This window comes from Nanorana parkeri, unplaced genomic scaffold (genome assembly GCF_000935625.1).
Source record: "Nanorana parkeri isolate BGI_ZX_2015 unplaced genomic scaffold, ASM93562v1 scaffold447, whole genome shotgun sequence".
NCBI classification, from domain to species: Eukaryota; Metazoa; Chordata; class Amphibia; order Anura; family Dicroglossidae; genus Nanorana; species Nanorana parkeri.
This window is the reverse complement of record NW_017306715.1, coordinates 1,007,014-1,027,726: the sequence shown is the minus strand read 5'-3', so window position 1 is coordinate 1,027,726 and position 20,713 is coordinate 1,007,014. Positions and strand designations below refer to the sequence as shown.

Genomic DNA, 20,713 nt, shown 5'->3' with positions numbered 1-20,713 from the left:
TGGTATACATTTTTTTACATTCCAACAGACTAAAATATTAGCCACTTCATTTTGAAGGTCCTTAGTGAAGGTCCTGAGTGGTCCATTCTAAGCTTGTCTAGATGACAAAGGACCAGCTTTGGGGCTGGAAAATTGGAGGACCTGTTTAGTATTTACCAAAGAAACAACCTACCTGCACAACGTGCCAGTGTCTATGCCCCAGTAAAGTGCTTAAGCCCTGAGAATCCATATTCCCAGCAGGATATGGAGGCCTCTCACGCATGGACTTGAGTTCTGTGTGTGAGGATGAACTTCTTACATGTTGGGTCTGAGTTGCGTCCCCACAGTTCAAGTACAAACGGTCTTCTCCTTGAAGCAATACTTGTTCCTGGTTGCTCTGCAAGACAATGCAGCATTTAAAAACACACTATACATAGTTATTTCCTCAAATACTGTTAATAAAATCTAAAGAAGAGATCAATGTCTGCATGATCAGAATAGTTAAAAGGACAACTATGGTGTGAGCAAATTACACTCATCCCCATAGTTGAAGGCGACGTGTGAAATGGTCATGTCGGGTCTATTGATCGGGAAGTGAGCGAAGACAAACCGCCACTCGATTCCACATCATCTCCCTGCAGAGAGCGGTGACCGTCAGTCACCGCTCCCTGCAGGGATTCCCCCCTCCCCTCTCTGTTTCTCCAGTGCTGACTGGAGGAACGGATGGGGGGAGTGGGTGGGCATAGCTGGCTCTGCCTCCAGATAGGCAGAGCCCGCTGTCAATCAGCCAGTGGGGTGGATCTCGACAGTTTTGTCAGGATTAGTCCCGGCTGTGGCGTTCTCAGCATATAGCAGGCAATAGCCCGTTATATACTTAGTTTTGGGTCACGGGAGGACATTAGTATATGTCCTACCATGACCCTAAAGAGAACTATCTGGGGGAAAAAGGTTACCCCATAGTTCTCCTTTAAGTAACAAGCACACCTTTGTGAGAATGTATACACTATGATGTACACTTGTGTGAACAGTTGAATATATAATATGTGCACACATGTCCATAAGATGGAGAAATAACATTTAAATAAGAAATATGCACTGGTGCATAAAGCTAGACTCTTGATGAGAGCACAGCCCCCCTTGTTCATACTACAATACTTATAAAATTCCCACAGCCACCAGACTTAAGCCTGCCACAGTCTAAATATAATTGGTGATGCAGCAACCAGAGTAAGGATGAGATATATAGCACAGGATTCAGGATATACACTGACTGAATGTGAGGGAAGCTAATGTGCTGTCACTAAAATAGAATACGCAGAGCTCAAATAAAGACAGATTGGCTAGACAGCATTTGCAATCTTTTTTTTACTTGTTACCTGGTATTGCTCTTTAAAACCCACAGGATTCTACACCAGTATTATCAGTTTCAAAATTGCATCAGTGGTACAAACAAAAAGATTTTAGAGTTCTTAAAACCCTGAAGTGATTGAAAACACGAAGGAATTTGTTCTATTCCTGGATTCAATGTGCCAAGAGCATGCAACCACTACTATCACTTGTGTGAGGCAATAAACAGACATGTTTCCTATACTAAATCGGCGCCTATAGCTCAGAGCAGCAGAACCCTTCAGGGAAAAGGCCAAGCAAACAACGTAAGCCTGTTTCAGCACTTATTCACAGTTTCATGTTAAAAATGGCTTTAATAGACCATATAGAGTTTGCAAAAATCTCATGCACGTTTCATGAACTAGGAGGAATATAATGACAAAATAAAAACAGGCTCTGTTGCCTTTTAAAACCTTAAGTAGTGCTGCAAATATACAATGCAGAAGTGAGAATTGAGTGTAATCTGTTTGTGTGTGTTCTACGGTACATGCTTTACTTATGCAAAGCTGTGACAGTCTCATGAAAAACACATACGGTAATCTTCCCAAAAAAATATTTGACAACATTACCATATCCCAAAGTCAGAATATATTGATAATCATGCCACAAATGAGCACTCTCTGCCTATGAGATTTCCTCAACTTCTTACAGAAACCATACAGTCCCAACTCCATGAAGATAGCTGCTGTAGTACATAAAGACTCCATCCAGGTTTATTTAACCACTTAAAGACCAGGGTGTTAAACCCCCTTCCTGGCCAGGACAGTTTTCAGTATTCAGCGCTGCGGTACCCTAAAAGTAGGGTAAAAGTACCCTAAAAGTGCCCTAAATTTTGAAGAAATATTGTTCCGTATGAAATGTTATGAAACATTTATTATCACCCTAAATTTTTGGTAAAATATAAAAGACTGGGTCACGACAGGTAAATAGACACCATACATGTCAAGCCTTAAAATTGCACGCCCGCAAAAGTAACGTGCGGCACAAAAGGCAAAATCGTCGTTTTCGCACGTTGGCGCACCCGACACATGTTTGCGTGTGTTTTTTTTAATTTGTGACTTTTTTTTAAAGCTTCTTTAATTTTTTTGAATGCTTTCATTTTTAAAAAACTTTTTTTTTTTTTACACTTATTTTTATTGCTCTCACATTGGGGGCTAAGAAACCCCTATGTGATAGCCAATTCACATAAGAGGTCTTCTTTATGGAGACATCAGGGGTCTCTGAGACCGAGATCTGTTGCCGGAGAGTGACACTGAATGCGGAAGTTATGTAATATACATCACTTCCTGAATTCAGGGACTGGAGAGGAGATCAAAAAGGGAAATTGTGTACTGCTCTACCTTTGATCTCCTGTGACAGAGTCGCCGTGCCGGTCCTAGCTACGGCGACGGAAGGGGGTTTTTGGGGGAGTTGTCGGGTTGCACACCAGCAACTACTACAAGTGATCGCTTGAATGTAAACAGCCATCGCTGACTGTTTACATTTTTGACAGTTTCCCCACTTGTATGCGCGCCGCGCATGAGCGGGGGGAGAGGAAGGACGTCTCCCGCACCTATAAGGATCCCGTCCGGCCATTCAGCAACGGCCAATGGATGTGCGCTGGTTAAAAGGAGAAGTATTGGGAGAGTAAAGTGTGAGACACTGCAGCTGCACACGCCGACTCGTATAAATATTTACATTAAGACCTGAGTGATCGTGTAGCCATTGATCACTTACAGTCTACTCCCTGGAGAGAGCAATTGGCTCCCTGCAGGGATTCCCCTCTCTGTTCCTCCATTGCTCAGGGGAAAGGCAGAGCCAGCTATCAATTAGGCAGCTGGGTGTCACAATACAGACTAATGATTTTAGGACAGTGGTGGCATGTCAGGGCCTGGTAACAGCTGCAACCGCTACAACCCTGGCAGTTCTTGTGAAAATGCAAAATATCGGCACTGGTATCTGAACATCCCTAGTCAGAATCCTTCGTGGCTGCAGTGTGGCTCTGTGCTGTCAGCAAACAGAGGGCAGTAGCCCACTATATGCTTACCTTGGGTTACAGAAGTTCATTAGTAAATGTATTCTTGTAACTCAAAAGAGAAGTAAAGCCAAAAAAGTGAGTTTGGCTTTACTTTTCGTTTAAGAGAAAAGAAAAATTCAGTGTAGCCTGTAGAAAGGGGTTTTCTTAAGACACAGATGGGGACTTTCCTGCCAAGGCTGTATGCAAATGTTATCAATATCATGATGGGTGAAGAGTTTTATCCTGTGAAATCCAATTTGTAGACAGCACTTACCATGCAAGGGTTCACAGTAAGGGCACTCTTTATAAACTGGAACTGAAGTATTCCTGACTGTTTCGGCACAGCTTTGTCATTTGTTCCATGTCCCGAAGAGTTTGCAGCAATTGCCCACAAATGATAACCTTCAGGTCCCCAGCTCTGCAGCAGACAAAAAGATCAATATATGAGAAAGTAAATCAAAATGTCTTTAACGGGGACACAGGCAGCAAAAAAACCCAGACAGAAATTCCAATTTTTTCTCACACTAGTCAACACTGAATGATGGTCTCTTTGGCTTACTTTATGTTGCTGGCTAGTGGAACAGATGCAGAATTACATGGTAACAGTGGTAGCTTTCCAACTACACTTACTGATTGTGGCATTTTGCCATATAATAATCTTATCATGCATGACTTAGCTCAAAAAAGAGATGCAGCAATAACACCATAGACTACTAGTACACTAAAGAGACTAATTAAGCAAAAAAGAGACTAATTAAGCAAAAAGCCCACCTTAAGAAATCATTGATGAAAGCAGCAAACTAGTTGCAGGGCAGTCACTTGAGTGTAATACAGATGTATCAAAATTCCAAAATAAGTATACAAACTGCGATTAAGACAATGCCAGCTTCTAATATCTCTCTGACATTTATTTCCAATTACACATCATTTATTTAATTTACATATTTCACCAACAAAAATTGTTGTTTATGTTACATTACCTTTTGATTCCTCTTCTTCTCATTAGATCATTTGCCTATTGTTGATCTCTCTATGATATATATATATATAGATATCTATAGAGGCACTGTTCCAGCAGGGAGAAAAGAAAGTGACAGCCGGCCGAGCGCTGCGAACGGCCGGCATCTCCTCCCACACCGCTCTGCCACCTATCACAGTCATTATATTCTTTCTATCCATCAATTCATGCAATGCATCTGTTCTATATAACCAATACACTTAGTCTGTCAACCCATGGAATCTATTCATTGCATCAAGCTTTATCCTGTCCCATCCATCTAGCCATCTACAGTAAACGCCCCGTTAATCGGCATTCAAGCAAACGGCAAAATAAAAAGTTACTATTAACTCTCAAGCAAACAAAAACTACAGGTATCTGGCATCTACCAACCCAAGTGGGTGTTGGAAAACTGGGAGTTTACTGTAGTATCTACATATCAATTTATCCAGGCAATATTTAATCCATCCACATATGCTTTCTATCTTTGCTTTATATGCCCCTGAATTAAATACAATCAAAATAAAAGAAACAGAAAACAGCATCAACTTGTTTCTGTCATATACCCACCATAGAGCTAATTTTTAAAGCCTCTTTCTTGGTTCCATCTGCCCTGTAACTAAGGACAAAAAGTCAAGGTAAGACAATCACGTCGAGAAGGGTGCAAACATCAACCATTTGAAAGAGTTGCATCTGACTTATATGTCAACAGTGTCGTAACTGCTGATATTTTAAATCTTAATCTTCAACAAAAATGCATACATACAGGAAAAAGGCTTTTCTTACTGAGCAGTTAGTTCAGAAGAAATGGGTAGTGCACACAAAACCTATCAGTGGAAAGCATTTGTTGATGCAATGGACTGCAGCAAAATATGAGATAGCAAAACATGGCTGTATTAAAACAATATCACTCAAATTGCTAAAGAATTGCTATTGGGTTAACCATGAACTGCAGCAAGGTTACAATAGAAAATTATAGCTGCAATAATTTTAACTGCTTGCTGCATTCAGTTTTTAAACAAAGGTTTGTATTTCTTTCCTAAGCTGGTCATCATGAGTTTTAAGCAGATGTGGCCTAAAGGGTGGCTCTGCTAGACCCACATTTTACTGGTAGTAAGCTTAATGGAAAAATCAGTTGGTCTGCACAGGCTACACAGCCTTGTAGCTGTACTACAACACATCTATTGTTACTGGAGTAATAGCTATCGTGGGCCAGTGCCCACAGCTCTGGGGTAAGGAAGAGGGGGGGGTTCACCAAGCCTCAACATTTACAAAGATCATTTTATCCCTTCTATGCAACTATGGACATCTGTGCCTAAATTCAGCAAAAGAACAGTAGGGTGAGGAAGGCGCAGGGGATGTTGAAGGCAGTCAAGAACTCGCTATAGTTCAAGAGACCGAAAACTATTCCTACTTTTTCTTGTCTGTTAATCTGTACAGTTAAAAAGTAGCCATGAATATATAAAGTAGACAGCTCGTTTCCACCAACAACACATTCTAGCACCTTTTATTAAAATAATACAAGATGTAACAAAAAGAGGCAGAGGCTGTAAAACAGGGCGTCTTGGTTTCAGGGTGTTTAGGGCAAAATACAGCCCTACGTCCATTAGCAAATAATGCTAAACACTATATAGTTTTTACAGACTGTATAGAAAGATGACAAAAATAGATTTTGACTGTAACAAAGACATGTTTTACAAAGCAGTTTGTTCCAGCTTTTAAATGACTTTTTTTTTCCGTATATGCATGACTGAATGGGTATTTGAGAGGATATAATTATTGGGAGAAACACACAGGTATGCAATGTAGAGATGAGCAGAATGTGATTACTTACGCAAAGTCTCCTCCAAGAGTACAAATCAGATGTGCCCCAAATACACTCCACAGAGAAAGGCCTCCACATTCCCAGGTTACCATAACAACACTGTAATCAGGGGACCACCGTATTAACTTGACTGATCCAGTCTTGTTCCAGATATCTAATGACACCAAATTAAAAAAACACACATGGCAGTTTGCATGACAGAGACTAAGAAAAAAATATAAGCATTGTGAGACCACAAGTGACAACATACTGTATACGTTTGTTCAGTATTTACAGTTGAAGTCCAGGAAAATATATAAAAAAAAACAGGATTTTTGTATTTACTGTAGCAGGTGTTGCGGATTCCCCTTTTGGTGAATGAACCCAAAAGCCACAAGGATTTAGCCACTTAAATTTTTTGAGCCGTCATTCCCCGGCCGCTGTGGCCAGGGAAGAAGCTGTACAATTGCCATCTGTGCTTAATCAGCTTTATTGGGGTTCAAAGGTGACAATAGGGGTCTAATAGACACCTGATGTCTCCTTAAAGAGGACTTGTCACCAGCAATATGCTATCACATAGGGGGCTTGATGACTTGATCCAAGAGGTCTGCCAGAGCAGCATTAAGGGTAGCAACTCTGTGTGAAGACACAGGCAGATTGGACAGCATAAAGCAGGATTTCGGGGGGGGGTGCAAGTTTCTAACTAGTAGCCCCAGGACACTACAAGCCAGACATCTGAGATGCTTTAGGTGTTGACATGAATAAACTTTTATAGACTGTGCCCTGCATGTGTAGATCTCCTACAAGCTGCTGTAAACTCAATGGGAGAGGAGGTTCCCGACAATATTTTCAGGATTTCTTCTCATCACAGAGCTTAGCTCCGCCCACAGTATATTACACAGAATTTTAAGCTTATTGGGATTTTTTTTATTACAGGAGAATATTGCAAAATGTACTCCAGTATCACAAGGAAACTAAAATTTTTTAAAAAAAGTGTACCCCCACAGCAGCCTTTAAATGCCTACTTTTTTTTCTCTGTACAGGTTTCCTTTAAGCAGTCTAACGTAGTCAAGTACCTAGATCATCATCCCTAAGTTCTCCTCTACAATAAACATGTTCAAAATGTTAAGGCACTGTAAAAAAAAACCAACAGATTATAATTGTTTTACGTGCTTACTATCTCCCTCCCATTCGTGGTATTGTTCTACAGGGGATTACAGGAATTTAAAAGAGGAATTAATTTAAATATATAAATTATATATTAATGAATACATATCTAGATACAAGGGCGATTTCAATATCTGCCTGAAGTTCAACTTTAACAATGTGTAGTATGACACTAACTAAACCTTTTGCAGGCACCATGGTAAGTACTACAGAAGGGCAGTGGCAGGATGTAAACAAGCTAATGACCACAACACAGCCTTGAGCTAATTTCTACCTCAGCTGGTAGCCCGCAGGCTGTGCAGTAGAAGTGATCTGGCTGTCTTAAAAGTACATAGCAAAGAACATAAATACTGGGTAATAATGACACGGTCATGCAAATACAAATTCTTACCTGGATACTGCTTTGGAGTGAGCTCTAACTTATGGGAAAGCTGCATAGCACCAGTCGTGTTATCTATTGTATATACCAGCACAGTGCCACTGTGACAGAGAGAGAAATATGTTTTTAGTCTCAGACAGCAAATGTTTAGAACAAGTTTAATTAGTTGTATTAGACGGTTTTTAAATAACATTTTCTATCTAAATATGTATTGTTGATTGTCAAATATACCATAGATGTTGTGACTGCAAAATGCCATTCTAAAGACAGATGCACATCATGGGGATGGTGAGATTGTGCCAAGGTAAATGGAACCAGTCACAAATCGTCTTATGTAGGAACCTGAATAGTCAGTCTGTTATTATTGCAACTGCACACACATTTCTTATGAAAGATCTACATTTCTCCCTGAGCCTTCATATTTATTCTGTATGAACTTGACACTTTAGAGCCTTGGTTCTCAACTGGTGGGTCGTGACCCCGTGTTCAGTGGGTCACCACATGCCTTCCACTTTCCAGGTGAAAGGCTCCTCTGCCTCCCCCTAGCACAGCACTGTCAGTTTTCTCCTCAAGCAGCCATTCACAATATGCTGCCTGGCGTTGAGTGTCAGTTGGAGGTGGGATGAGATGGGGATATGGCCACGAGAGAGCTCCATCCACACGTGCATTGCTTACAGCTGCGTTGCATGTCCTGTAGAGGTGCCTGGGCCAGGGTGACATCACATGCTGGCTCCCAGCACCTCTTCAGGGCATGAAAGTGAGCTGTACAAGCAATGCACATATGAATGGAGCTCTGTCACAGCACAACAGCCCACACTGGACCCCAGGCTGAGGATCCACTTTATTTCTTGTAAGGTAAGGAGACTGGGTGGCCCTTTAAAAAAATGTTTACATTTTTTTGGAGTGTGTGTGTGTGTGAATCTCAGTGTTTTCATGGGTCCTTTTACATTAGTACAGTGTGTTAATCCCATTGTACTGTGTGATTAACACACTGTACCACGCAATCGCACCTACCGTGAATTCTGGCGTGGGAAGTGTGTTGCATTGCCATTCATTTGAACGGTACCTCAGACGCACCTACCACCCACAGCTCATACGCCCACACCGGAACGCGCAGTACCCTAATTCTGTGCATTCCATTGCAGTGCGACTTGGGTCACGACTTAATAACCAAGGACAAATGTTGGTCATGAGGTTACACAGGACCACTGCTTTAGAGTATAGGGAGTCAGAGGTCAAGAGAACTCTGACAGCTGCTGACTGGCAACAACATGACCTCACACAGAATAAACTAGTGGTGGTTTACTTAGTAAAGTGTAGCCTCTGACATATTCAGAGGGCCACACAACAACTTGGATTTCACGGGCAGTAAAACACATGTTTAAAGGCATGTTCAGCACTGAGTGTTGCGGTGCCATTAATTTTGAGCAACACACCAACCACTGTTACATTAGCGCAGAGCAACACACATGCTGTTCGCTGCATTAAAAACAGCCATGTCCATTTTTAGTGGTTTAAGACATGAATATGCTGCCTTACCACACATTAATGCATGGTAGCACTCTGCATTAGTGCATGTGCTTTATTGCAATGAATAGTGTGAATGGACCCTTAGATAATATCAAGTCAGGTTTGCACCAACAAAAACGAGCATGTCTGCAACATTTTTATACGTTAACAATTGTTAAATTTCTGAATGACATTGAATTTGCTTATGCAGTAAACACAAATGTCATTCAGAACATCCTGATGTACTGGTGAGATTTATGGGGAGGGATTTTTTTATATTTTATTAAACTGTATTAAAATCTTTATTTTTGTTTACTTTTTACAAAAAATATTTTTCTGGGAATGGGGGTCTGGATCTGGTCAGTGGAGACCTGGCCTAACCCCAACCCATGCAGCTCTGCTGAAATCCAAAGCAGCTCTGCCCAAGCCTCCACACTAACAGACTGCCGTGATGTCACTTGTGGTGTCAACTCACTGGCAATGTAAACAATGTGCGGAAGCATTGCTGTGTACTGTGTTTTAAGTTACTGATACTAGCGTTAAAGGCTGACTTGGGCTTGGGATGGTTGGAATGCTTTTGATCTTTCCCACAAATATGTTTAAAACCTGTGAATGATTCAGTTGTGAAGTGAACAGCAATTACTTTGCAAATTGTGAAGACAAAATCTATCCTTGCAGAATATAGCTTACCTAGCACATCCAAATGCCATCAATCTATATTTATTGTTAACTGCCACGCACGTTCCATCAACAACATCTGGTGCCCAAACGCCATGGACTTGCTGTAAAGAAAGAAACAGTCACACATTATTCACAAAATTAAAACATTTGACCATACATTTTAAGAGGAAAAACTGAAAACAAATGTCCTTTCTGCAATTCTCCATATCTCACATTATCACAGTGATCAGATAAACCATTCGGCAAAAAACATGGACACCTTTGCTGATTTTGCATTCTGCAAATGCTAGTTGTCTAACTGGCATGTTGACCCACTGGTTTGAATACTTTTGGTCAATAGGGGGAAGCCAGAGGGCGACATACCAGCCAGGCAACTAGAATGTGCAGAAGGAGGCCCTGCAATGGCAGCCTTAACAGTGGTCTCTCAGAAGAGTCCCGATGTGTAAAATACATGTCTTTTTGGAAAATGGGGGTGCATCACACATGACCTCTGCTATGCGACAGAGAAGTCAAATCTTAGTACTGTCTTAAAGCATCCTTCACATGTTACAGTCTCATTTGCCATTCTTATATTTATAAAGCGGTCAAAGAACTGCCTCCGAAAAATCATAGCAACCAATCCAATTCAATCTGCGCTAGAAAATGTGAACTTCATAATGAGCATCTGAAACTGAATGGTGGGTGGAGAGCAATATCAAACCCTTCTTAAACCCAAATGAATAGGTTGACATTACTTCTACAGAATGGACATATTTGGCAGGTGGGTTCTTACATCAGCAGTGAGACGGCTTGAAACTGGTGTAATAAAGCCGACACGACCATCATTGAAGACAACAGCAAACCCATCAAGAGTGACACAATATTCCATCTCCCGAATGTGTACATCTCCAAAATCCAAGAATGAACCTACAAGAAAACAAACATGATGACACAAACCCCATCGATGGTGTGCCCACCACAGGGCTTAGGACTACCCTACATTATAAAACCGTATTAATATCTTTATTATTACATTACAGGACTGTTTATATTTTGGCAGAAACCTTAACTCAAGATTTAGGCGCACTATAGTGGATCCCTTATTTTTCAAGTTAGGGCATAATGCAATGCCTATATGCAAATTGCTTTAACCAATGTCAATGAGGCTACATACAAGTACATTCTCAACTGGCTGCTGACAGTGTAGGGAAGGGTAAACACCTCTGCAAGTTTTCTATTGCTGTTAATGTCCATTTATCTAGACACACAATAATGAGAAACCTTCCCTACAGGGATTGGTACGTAGTAAAACTTGATAGTCACATGAAGTCACAATCACATAATTGGGAGTCATGCTGATTGGTTTCCAATCATTAGTGGGAGCTGCCAGTAACAATCTGCTCTGACATCTAGCAGCCACGAACAGTATCAGCTGCTAGCTGTCAAATGAGAGGGTAGATTAAACTGCACAAGATATTTTACAAGGTAATATGAATATAAATATAGAACAACAGATTGTGCATGGGAAGTGGTTAAAGCAAGATGGACACAGACAACAAATTACTCTGGATGTCTGTTTAAGGAAATCAGCTGACTTGCAAATTAAAAGCCCACCTAACTTCACCACTTGCTGTCCGGGGCATTTTCTAACTATTTGCGCACACATGATAAAATACAATTTTTTGGCTAGAAAACAGCTTCAAACCCCCAAACAATGATATATGTTCTGAAAGCAGAGGCCCTGCAGAATAAAAAAAAATGCTAGTTGCAATTTATGTTGCACGGTTTTTGCGCAAATGTTTATAAAACCAGTATTTTTTAGGAAAAAATAAACTAAATTAAGACTTAGTGCACAGAAACATAATATAATACCCATTTTTTTTGGTAAAATATGAAAAGCAGTAGCAGTGTTCTTGTTTTAACTACTTTAACGGGCCGCCGTCTATAGACGTATTGCGGCCCGGAATGGTTTAAGAAACTGAGACAAATGTGTTAATTGGTAATTTTTAGAGATTTAAACAGCCTTGCCAATACACACAAAAGATGTGGCTTTGTTTAAAGCTCAATTTAACTTTTGTTTAAATCAACTAATACATTCCAGGTGGATCAAAACAAAATGTGTGCAAAGCCAACATGCTGCAGCGATAGACTCATGGAAGCAGTGGTCTCTCTCGGTTTAGCAAAGTTCATGCTCCCTGCTGATTGGAAAGCTCTAGTTCTGACACAGCAAGGGGCAGGTTGGACCTCTGCAGGGAGCTCACTGCTTACACAATGACCATGCCGTCAGGATACAGGCTTTTCTACTAAGAAACAAAAATCAACTGTAAAGCTTTGCCCACCTGTTTTGATCCACATGGAATATATTTAGCGGATTTAAACTGAAAGTTCAGTTGGGTATTAAAAAAATAATTCTAAAGCCATAACAAAAAAAAAGGTAAACAGCTAGACAAATACATTTGCAATCTCTTCATTATTTATACCACTGACTTTCTTCATTCGGATACTAAAATGGAGTACCTCTGGACGGCTGAAAGTCAACTGAAAATGGAATTGTAGCCAGGTTTATGGCCTTCCTGCCATTTGTCATGCCTTCCCAGTGTATAAGGTGAAGCAGACAATCCTCTGTAGCCACCAACAGGTCTTCCATCATGGACTGTATACTATAAAAAAGAACACTAAATGTAAAAAGAGTCACTATACACAAACGACTACATTTTCATAAAGGCTCCTGCAGATGACCATTTACAGGATATACTTTATATATATATATATATATATATATATATTACACACATACATATACATATACAGTATATGAAATTAGACATACCTTGTTATTGGAGCCTGCAAATCCAGAACCTTTTTGGTCTCCAAATTTAATGCTGGCGCACATTGTTCTTCTTTATAGTGTGGTATTGTCTTCACATGAGGGCTTCCTCTACAGAAGACACATGAACATTAAAAACTCACAATGGCAGCTGTATCTTCAAATCAATTAAACATAAAAGAAAAAGTCCTTCCATGCATGATTCTTAAAGTGCCCTTAGCCTACTGTTGGTATGGAATTGGTAATTGATAGGGTTTACATACACTAACTTTGCTAACTAACAATTTCTCATTATTGATTACAAATAGTGGGTAATAAAAGGTAAGTGTATTTCCAGGTACATTCCAGTTGTTATTTACCAGTGCATGTTAGCAAACATAAAAGGAACATCCTACTAGATGTTGTCAGTACACTAAAGTACTACTACTTTTCCTTTGCTTAAGGTTTTAAAGAGAAGAAACAAAGATGACATGTCCCTTTAAAGACTTCCTGAGGCCACCCATAAACTACTTTATGACGATACACTTGAAACTAATATAAAAGGGCACTAGTAAAAATGACTCAGCTACTTTCCTGTATAGACAAAAGTCATGGACTTGTACAAATACATTTCACTGTGCCCTGTTCCCTATTATTAGGTTTCATTTTAGTGGGGTTTCTTATAACTGAATGTATTGCGTACAGGCAACAGAGCCAAACTTTTCTATCATAATGTACATCATTTATGACAACTGCACACAGCATATGTTTAGCAAGAGCACTTGCCATGTGACCTCTTTGTCTCCTCCAGAGATTTATAAAGCTGATCCAGAGCAGAAAATATTAAAAAGTACCAAAGAACAAACTACCGTAGTTAAAAGGGAAATTCTATTGAACATCAGAATGTTTCCAAAGCAATTCAAAAGTCCCGAGTCTACCACTCTGAAATCTATGATGTTACACAAACTAAGATTTAAAGTGATATTAAACCTTTTTTTTTTACTTTTTGTTTTTGGAGGCCTCACTTTAATACACAATTTTTTATTCTTTTTTTTTATTTGCCTCCTCTAGTGGTATTAAAACTGCTAGCCACTATCAGCTAGGTGGCTGCTGTAGAGGCACCCGTGCGTTCACGCTTATGACCGTGCCTGCACCTAGGTGTTTGCGTCTACAGACACACACCGCGTGTGGCTGGCCATGCCCCCACCCCTGCAGTCACAGTTTGACTGATGGCAGAAGGAGTCTAAAGCTGCCCATATACCTTACAACCATCGCACGACTTTCGTTGTGCGATGGTTGTAAGGTAATTAAAATTTCGTACGTTCGGCATTTGTCTTAAGAGCACGCCACTAACCCGCAGAAAATCTTACGATTTTCGGCAGGTTTTCAAGCGTGCTCGGAAGACAAAAGACGTGCGACCGTACAGTAGAAACGGTCACACGCCTTCCATACACCTGCCGATTATCGTACGATCGCGGGATCACCTGCGATTATCGTACGATAATCGGCAGGTGCATGGGCACCTTATGGCTCCTCTGCCCTCAGTAACCTCCCCACAACCAGGAAATTCGGGGGAATGCCGAGTATCTTCCCTGTCGCGGCGGAGGATACAAGCGACCACGGGTAAAGGGGGGGGGGGGGGAATATTTAGAAAAGTACTGGGTGTTTTTTACCTTAATGCAGAGAATGCGGCAAGGTAAAAAAGACATCCAGCCTTTAGTACCACTTTAAGAACATGTCAAAATAATTAGACACCAAAGATCCATTTGTTATTGTTTCTGCCCACCCACTAGCTGTTCTGAGCTCATACACAGACCATCCCGATTGGGGATTTTTTTTTTTGTAACCACAACAATGTCTAAATTGTTGTGGTTACAAAAAGCACCCTATGTAAGAAGCACCCCATGTAAGAGCAGATAGGGTGTGACAGGTCCTCTTTATGGAGACAACTGGGGTCTTTCAGACCCCTAATGTCACCTAGGGACAAATATTGAATGCACAGATAACTTGGAATACACATTTCAACTAGAGCTGCAACAACTACAGGTATTCGCTTTAGGTCGATTAAAATCGACGATGGAAAGCGTTGTCAACGTTCTCCATCGTTGATTAGTCGGCAGTCAATTAAATTGCCTGTTTGCCACGCCCACCGCACACGCCATGCCAACCGCACACGCGGGTTAAGCTGCGCACACTGAAGACATGCCTCTGCTCCTCTCCTCCCTGTGCGCTTCCTGACTCGCCGCTTCCCGCCGACAATGAAGGGCCCACGACTCAAAGTAAGTCACTCAGCAACAACATTCTAAACCTTTTTAATGTTTCCTGTTGTACTATTGCTGGATTTTGTTGTTCTTCTACAGCTGGTGGTATTCTGCATTGTGCCGCTGTATAATGGATTTGTAGTTCCTCTATAACTGGTCAGTGGTGTTGTGCTGTATAATCATTATACAGCAATGCAGAATACCACCATCTATAGAGGACTACAAATTCAAGCAATAGTACATTATGTATAATGTATAATGTAGGGCTGCAGCTAACGATTATTTTCAAAATCGATTAGTTAGCCAATTATTAAGTTCAATTAATCGGAGAAACAAAAGGCTCCAGTGATGGACTACTAGTTTGTATTGAGATTGTAGTCCATCACGGGAGCAAGCTTGGTGCGATGGAAGAAAAATGTGGTGTCTAATATAGTACATTATACAGGGGCGCAATGCAGAATACCAGCAGCTACAGAGAAATGAAGCAATAATACATTATATACAGTGCAATGCAGAATACCAGCAGCTTTAGAGGAATACAACAAATGCCAGCAATAGTACATTATGCTATAATGTACTATTGCTGGGATTTGTAGTCCTCTGTAGCTGCTGGTATTCTGCATTGCACTGTATATAATGTATTATTGCTGGGATCTGATGTATTCCTCTATAGCCGGTGTTATTGCAGAGGACGGGTGGAATCGAATGCAGGAATAGAGAGGACGAGTATGATGGTGGAATGGGGTGCAGAGGACGGGTATGATGGAATGGAGTGCAGGGATGGAGAGGACGGGTATGATGGTGGAATGGGGTGCAGAGGACGGGTATGATGTTGAAATGAAGTGCAGGGATGGAGAGGATGGGTATGATGGTGGAATGGAGTGCAGGGATGGAGAGGATGGGTATGATGGTGGAATGGAGTGCAGAGGATGGGTCTGATGGTGGAATGGGGTGCAGAAGATGGGTCTGATGGTGGAATGGGGTGCAGAGGATGGGTATGATGGTGGATTGGGGTGCAGAGGACGGGTATGATGGAGGATTGAGGTGCATGGTGTCGGGTCCTCAGGTTCCATGCTCCGGTCAATTACTGTCTGAACATTCTCTCCATGTCTTTGATCTGCTGAACTCCTTGAACTCTGTGTAGGGATTGAAGACCCTCATGCTGGGCTGCTCCCTCTCCCCGTCCCCTGGGTCCCCCATCCGCAGCTGCCGGTTCAGCCCCGGATGCCAGCTCATCCTCAGCCATCGTCTCCATCCCCCGGCTGACACCTGTTGCGCTAAAATCCCAGACACCCGTCATGTGACCGCACCGGCCCGGCTAGATGTAAGGAGCGCCGGGATTGGAAGAGAGCCGGAGGCTGGACCGTGGCGTGTGGCGTGCGCGGCGCGCAGCATGCGCGGCTCGTGTGTGGAGCCCCGAACAGGCAATTTAATTGATAGCTGACTAAAATCGACTAAACCCCCCTTTCAGCTTTTTCTTTTTGCCATCCCATTGGGGAGATTTCCCTACACTTTCTTCTTTAAAGCCATAACAGGAAGTGAGGAAATCCATCCCAACAGAGGGAAACCCCTGGTGGTCAGCAAGGTCACTAGAACTAGGGTCCCCACTGTAAGATCTCCCCTCTATTACTGCTCTGGTGACAATACACAATTTGGGATTTTCTTTTACTTTCAGTGATAACAGTCACCAGGACAAAGAGGATGAATGTCCCCAACAGAGACACAGACGGCAATAAAAACCTGACGGGGGTTCTAATCCCGCTCTACTCCATCCAGTTTCAGCTTAAGTTGCACTTGAAGCCTGAATCCTCAGATTCTTTAAATAATCCCCATTATGACCATCTCTCTTTCAGCCAAATACATTACTTGCTAGCCAACATGGGTTATCAAGTTATCACAGAATGGTATTGATTTCGAGTCAACATTTGCATGCAACCCTTGACTTGTGCAGTAGGTGTACAAAGGTCTGCCAGTAAGATTAATAAAAAAAAAAAAAGCACGCACTAATGTCTGACAATTGTTAGATCATATCCAGCACACACTCGATAAGGGACATTTATGAATGCCGTTGAGCTCTACTTCCAAATGTCACACCAGCCAATGGTTTTGCGAGTGCACTTCCTGTTTTATGAATGTGTACAGCCAATCTTCAGATGTCGGCCTGTTGTCACACATTTGTCCCAAGGGTTATGGTGTAGATTGTGACAGAATGAACGCAGTGATCTGCTGCAGCATTAGAACGTCATGTGTACAGTTTCTAAACCATGTACAAGTATCTGAAAATAAATTCTTAAAAATGTATTCCTTAGAGCTATTTTTTTAAGCAAATGGTGACAAGTAAATCTGACACACTTCTACATAATGCAACAAAACAATTCCAAAGTGTTACAACATTCTCCAAACAGCTAAATAAACAAGAAGAAAAAAACAACAACACATGTTGGATCTGTTTGTATTTCTATCCATCTAGTCCAGAGATAAGGACAGCTCGGCCACACAGCACAGCTATGTCTAGCAGGGCAGAAGACCTGATTTTTCTCTCCTGCAGTTACGTAACACTTAAAGGTCTTGTGTCTCCCCCAGCCTGTGACTGTACTGTGAAAAGAGAAGCAGCTCAGTGATGAACACATCTCTGTGCCCTCCCCTCTTATAAGCACTACAGCATAACCAATAGACTAATTGTGCTGCTTCTCCATCCCCCAGTCTAAGCTTTGCTGTACAGTAGACTGCCAAAGCCTGATACCAGGCCACATTCAGGTACTTGCACTGCTTTTATTAAAACAAATAATGAGTCAAATACACAAATGCAGATTATTGAATACTGAGCAACATTAATTGGGATATTTTTTTAGGGCTAGTTCACACCAGGCATCGTGAGTTCCGTCCGGATTTTGGCTGGAACGCACTGGATCGCATTGCGGCTGGCTCACTTTGTTGTGGGGCGGGAGGGGGTGTGGTGGTGCATTGGCATGAATGGCACGCACGGGAATATGGCATATCAATGCCTGCGTTCTGGTCAGAAAAAAAGGATTTTTTTTCTGACCAGACCGCAGGCACTTATGTGCCTTGTGTGGCATTGCGGCTGGAGGGCGTGGCTATGGTGCCATTCACGTCAACGCACTGCCAATGTGGCTGGTGTGAACTAGCCCTAATATTTGCTCGGTGTTCCACTTTAATTGACTTCACTGTAAAAGTCTGCACATTGAAACTATTGTTCGAGACACCCTGAGTATTAGAAATGCAACTAAAGATAATAAAAGATAATAAAAAGTGACACTAAACTCAGGAGTTAAATCTTAAAAATGCATTCAAGTACCTTACCTATTGGTGCCGACACTATCAAAAGTAGCCAACCTCCAGGACAGAGATTGTAATCCATCACAGGAGTGAGCTTGGAGTGGTGGCTACATTACACCACACACAGGGACTAAGGGAAACAAAAGTAGCCACCCTCCAGAATGAAGGACAGAGATTGTAATCCATCACAGGAGTGAGCTTGGAGTGGTGGCTACATTACACCACACACAGGGACTAAGGGAAACAAAAGTAGCCACCCTCCAGAATGAAGGACAGAGATTGTAATCCATCACAGGAGTGAGCTTGGAGTGGTGGCTACATTACACCACACACAGGGACTAAGGGAAACAAAAGTAGCCACCCTCCAGAATGAAGGACAGAGATTGTAATCCATCACAGGAGTGAGCTTGGAGCGGTGGATACATTACACCACACACAGGGACTATGGGGAACACAGGTAGCCACCCTCCAAAAGGAAGACAGAGATTGTAATACATCACAGGAGTGAGCTTGGAGCGGTGGCTACCTTACAACACACACAGGGACCATGGGGAACAAAAGTATCCACCCCCCAGAAGGAAGGACAGAGATTGTAATACATCACAGGAGTGAGCTTGAAAGGAAGGACACTGTCCTTCCAGAAGGAAGGACAGTGTCAGCACCAATTCAGAGAGGATTTGAGGATCCACAGCCGAGTGATACACAAATAAGATATATTTTTGTTATTAGTTAAAAAGGTACTTAAAAGGTATTTTTATGATTTAACTCCGGAGTTCAGTGTCACTTTTGGTATACTTAAGTGTTTATTTGAACTGTTTTACTGTGGTTTATTTCTTTATCAGCCAATCCATAACCAGGATAACTCTGTGAATCATCAGTGGGCAACCTGCCACTGCATTTCAGGTTCGGGTTTCCCTGTAACTGAGGAGTTTTCTAAATGTATTTTCTTCAAGTTGAATTTTCATTCTATTAGAATTTAAAAGTCAAAACGTGACAAACAGTAATCTCAACTATTCAGTGTTGGCTTTTACCACCCTGTATAAAAATATCTATGAAAGTATTTTGTTTAGGTCTCCCTCTATTTAGTAAGCGGACACATGTGACAAAATAGTTCCCACGTTGTCTTTTTTCCAGTTTGAATTGCTGTGACCTTTCAAACAACAAATATTGCGTTGCCAGCAGAGGCGAAGAGGAATGCTCACCCTGCACTGCCACATCAGCAACAGCTGTGCTTCACTTTCACTTATCGCAACTGCACCAACAGCAGCTTACAGTTCCAGCACAGTCTAAGCTGTATTGACATTTTCTAAACCCCCAAAAAAGGGGACATTTCTACAGAAAAGCAGGTCGATTCCGTTTAACGATGCCTTCAAACTGCTGCTATTGTCAAGAATTCTTTCATTATGTGTAAGACTGCCTATTAACTCAACCAGAGAATCCTCTTTTAGGGGCACAGGTCTTGATGTAAAGTAAAAAAAACAACAAAGATAAAACTCAAGTCAGCTTTTAAAGGATATCTAAACCCATGAAAAAAAAATTTTAAACAATGTAGATTACAATTTCTTAGATATGGTGGCTGTCTAAAGCTGGGTATTCACTGTAAGAATTTTGCTCAAAAATGGTCATTTTTGGAACGTTCATTCTATTTTCTAACAGTTAATGGGATCAAATCGATGACTGCTTTCAACCACATCATCAAAAAAATAAATAAAAAAGAAGGAGCAGGATGGAAACATTTTCCCAAACAGTGAATGTAGTTTTTGTTCAAGAAACTGCATTCATTCCTAAATGAGTTGAAAACAAAGTTTTGAATGAAGGTCATCATCGAAGTCTTTGATGGCACCACTGAATGCTTTCATAGGAACATTTGTACTGTTTATATCCAGCTTACAGCAGAACCAGACAAATCAAATCTTAACCTTTGCAGTGAGGCTACCCCTGTACTGCAAGGGATAAGTGCTCGTTTTGTCAATGGAGCTAAAATAGCAAAGTTAAACTCGCCTTAACTGTAATCTTGGGTGGCTCCTAGACCATTCCCTCCAGTCTGACTCCTCCTCAATGGAATGTCATTTGGCGTCCTCGCGTTCTATACACTTTATAGGATGTGATGACTCACTAAACCTGAGACCGCTGGAGCGAAGAGGGATCGTGAATGAAGGGAGCGGTAAAAGAGCAAGCCAAGATCATGGCTCGGGTGAGTATAACTTTGTTCATTTGGATCCCTATATAAAAGAGCACTTAGCCCTTGCAGTGCGGGGTTAGCCTCACTGCAAGGGTTAAGATTTGATTTGCCCAGAGTTCCGCTTTAAGTTTTAATTTTTTAGGCTTAATCACATTTTCACAAGTCCAGACAGTCCATGTTAACAGCCATGGTTCCCTCTATATAGGGGAGTCAGGGCCCGATCATGCATACCGAGGTGACCTGCGTTCTACCGCACCATATCAACACAGGTCAGCAAAACAACACGTGGA

At 41.5% G+C, this 20,713-nt stretch overlaps 1 protein-coding gene across 2 annotated transcripts in view; it reads right to left on the bottom strand.

Annotated features, from left to right (window-relative positions):
- The window catches only part of RIC1 (RIC1 homolog, RAB6A GEF complex partner 1), a 90,182-nt gene that overhangs the window by 25,671 nt on the left and 43,798 nt on the right, over positions 1-20,713 (bottom strand). For both annotated transcript variants that reach the window (XM_018560307.1, XM_018560308.1), the window contains exons 4-12: positions 12,708-12,815; positions 12,395-12,537; positions 10,671-10,804; positions 9,908-9,999; positions 7,721-7,809; positions 6,193-6,337; positions 4,929-4,977; positions 3,636-3,779; positions 173-376 (exon numbers count right to left, since the gene is read on the bottom strand). In XM_018560307.1, coding sequence (XP_018415809.1) covers positions 173-376; positions 3,636-3,779; positions 4,929-4,977; positions 6,193-6,337; positions 7,721-7,809; positions 9,908-9,999; positions 10,671-10,804; positions 12,395-12,537; positions 12,708-12,815 — 1,108 coding nt within the window. The remainder of the gene's footprint in view (positions 1-172; positions 377-3,635; positions 3,780-4,928; positions 4,978-6,192; positions 6,338-7,720; positions 7,810-9,907; positions 10,000-10,670; positions 10,805-12,394; positions 12,538-12,707; positions 12,816-20,713) is intronic.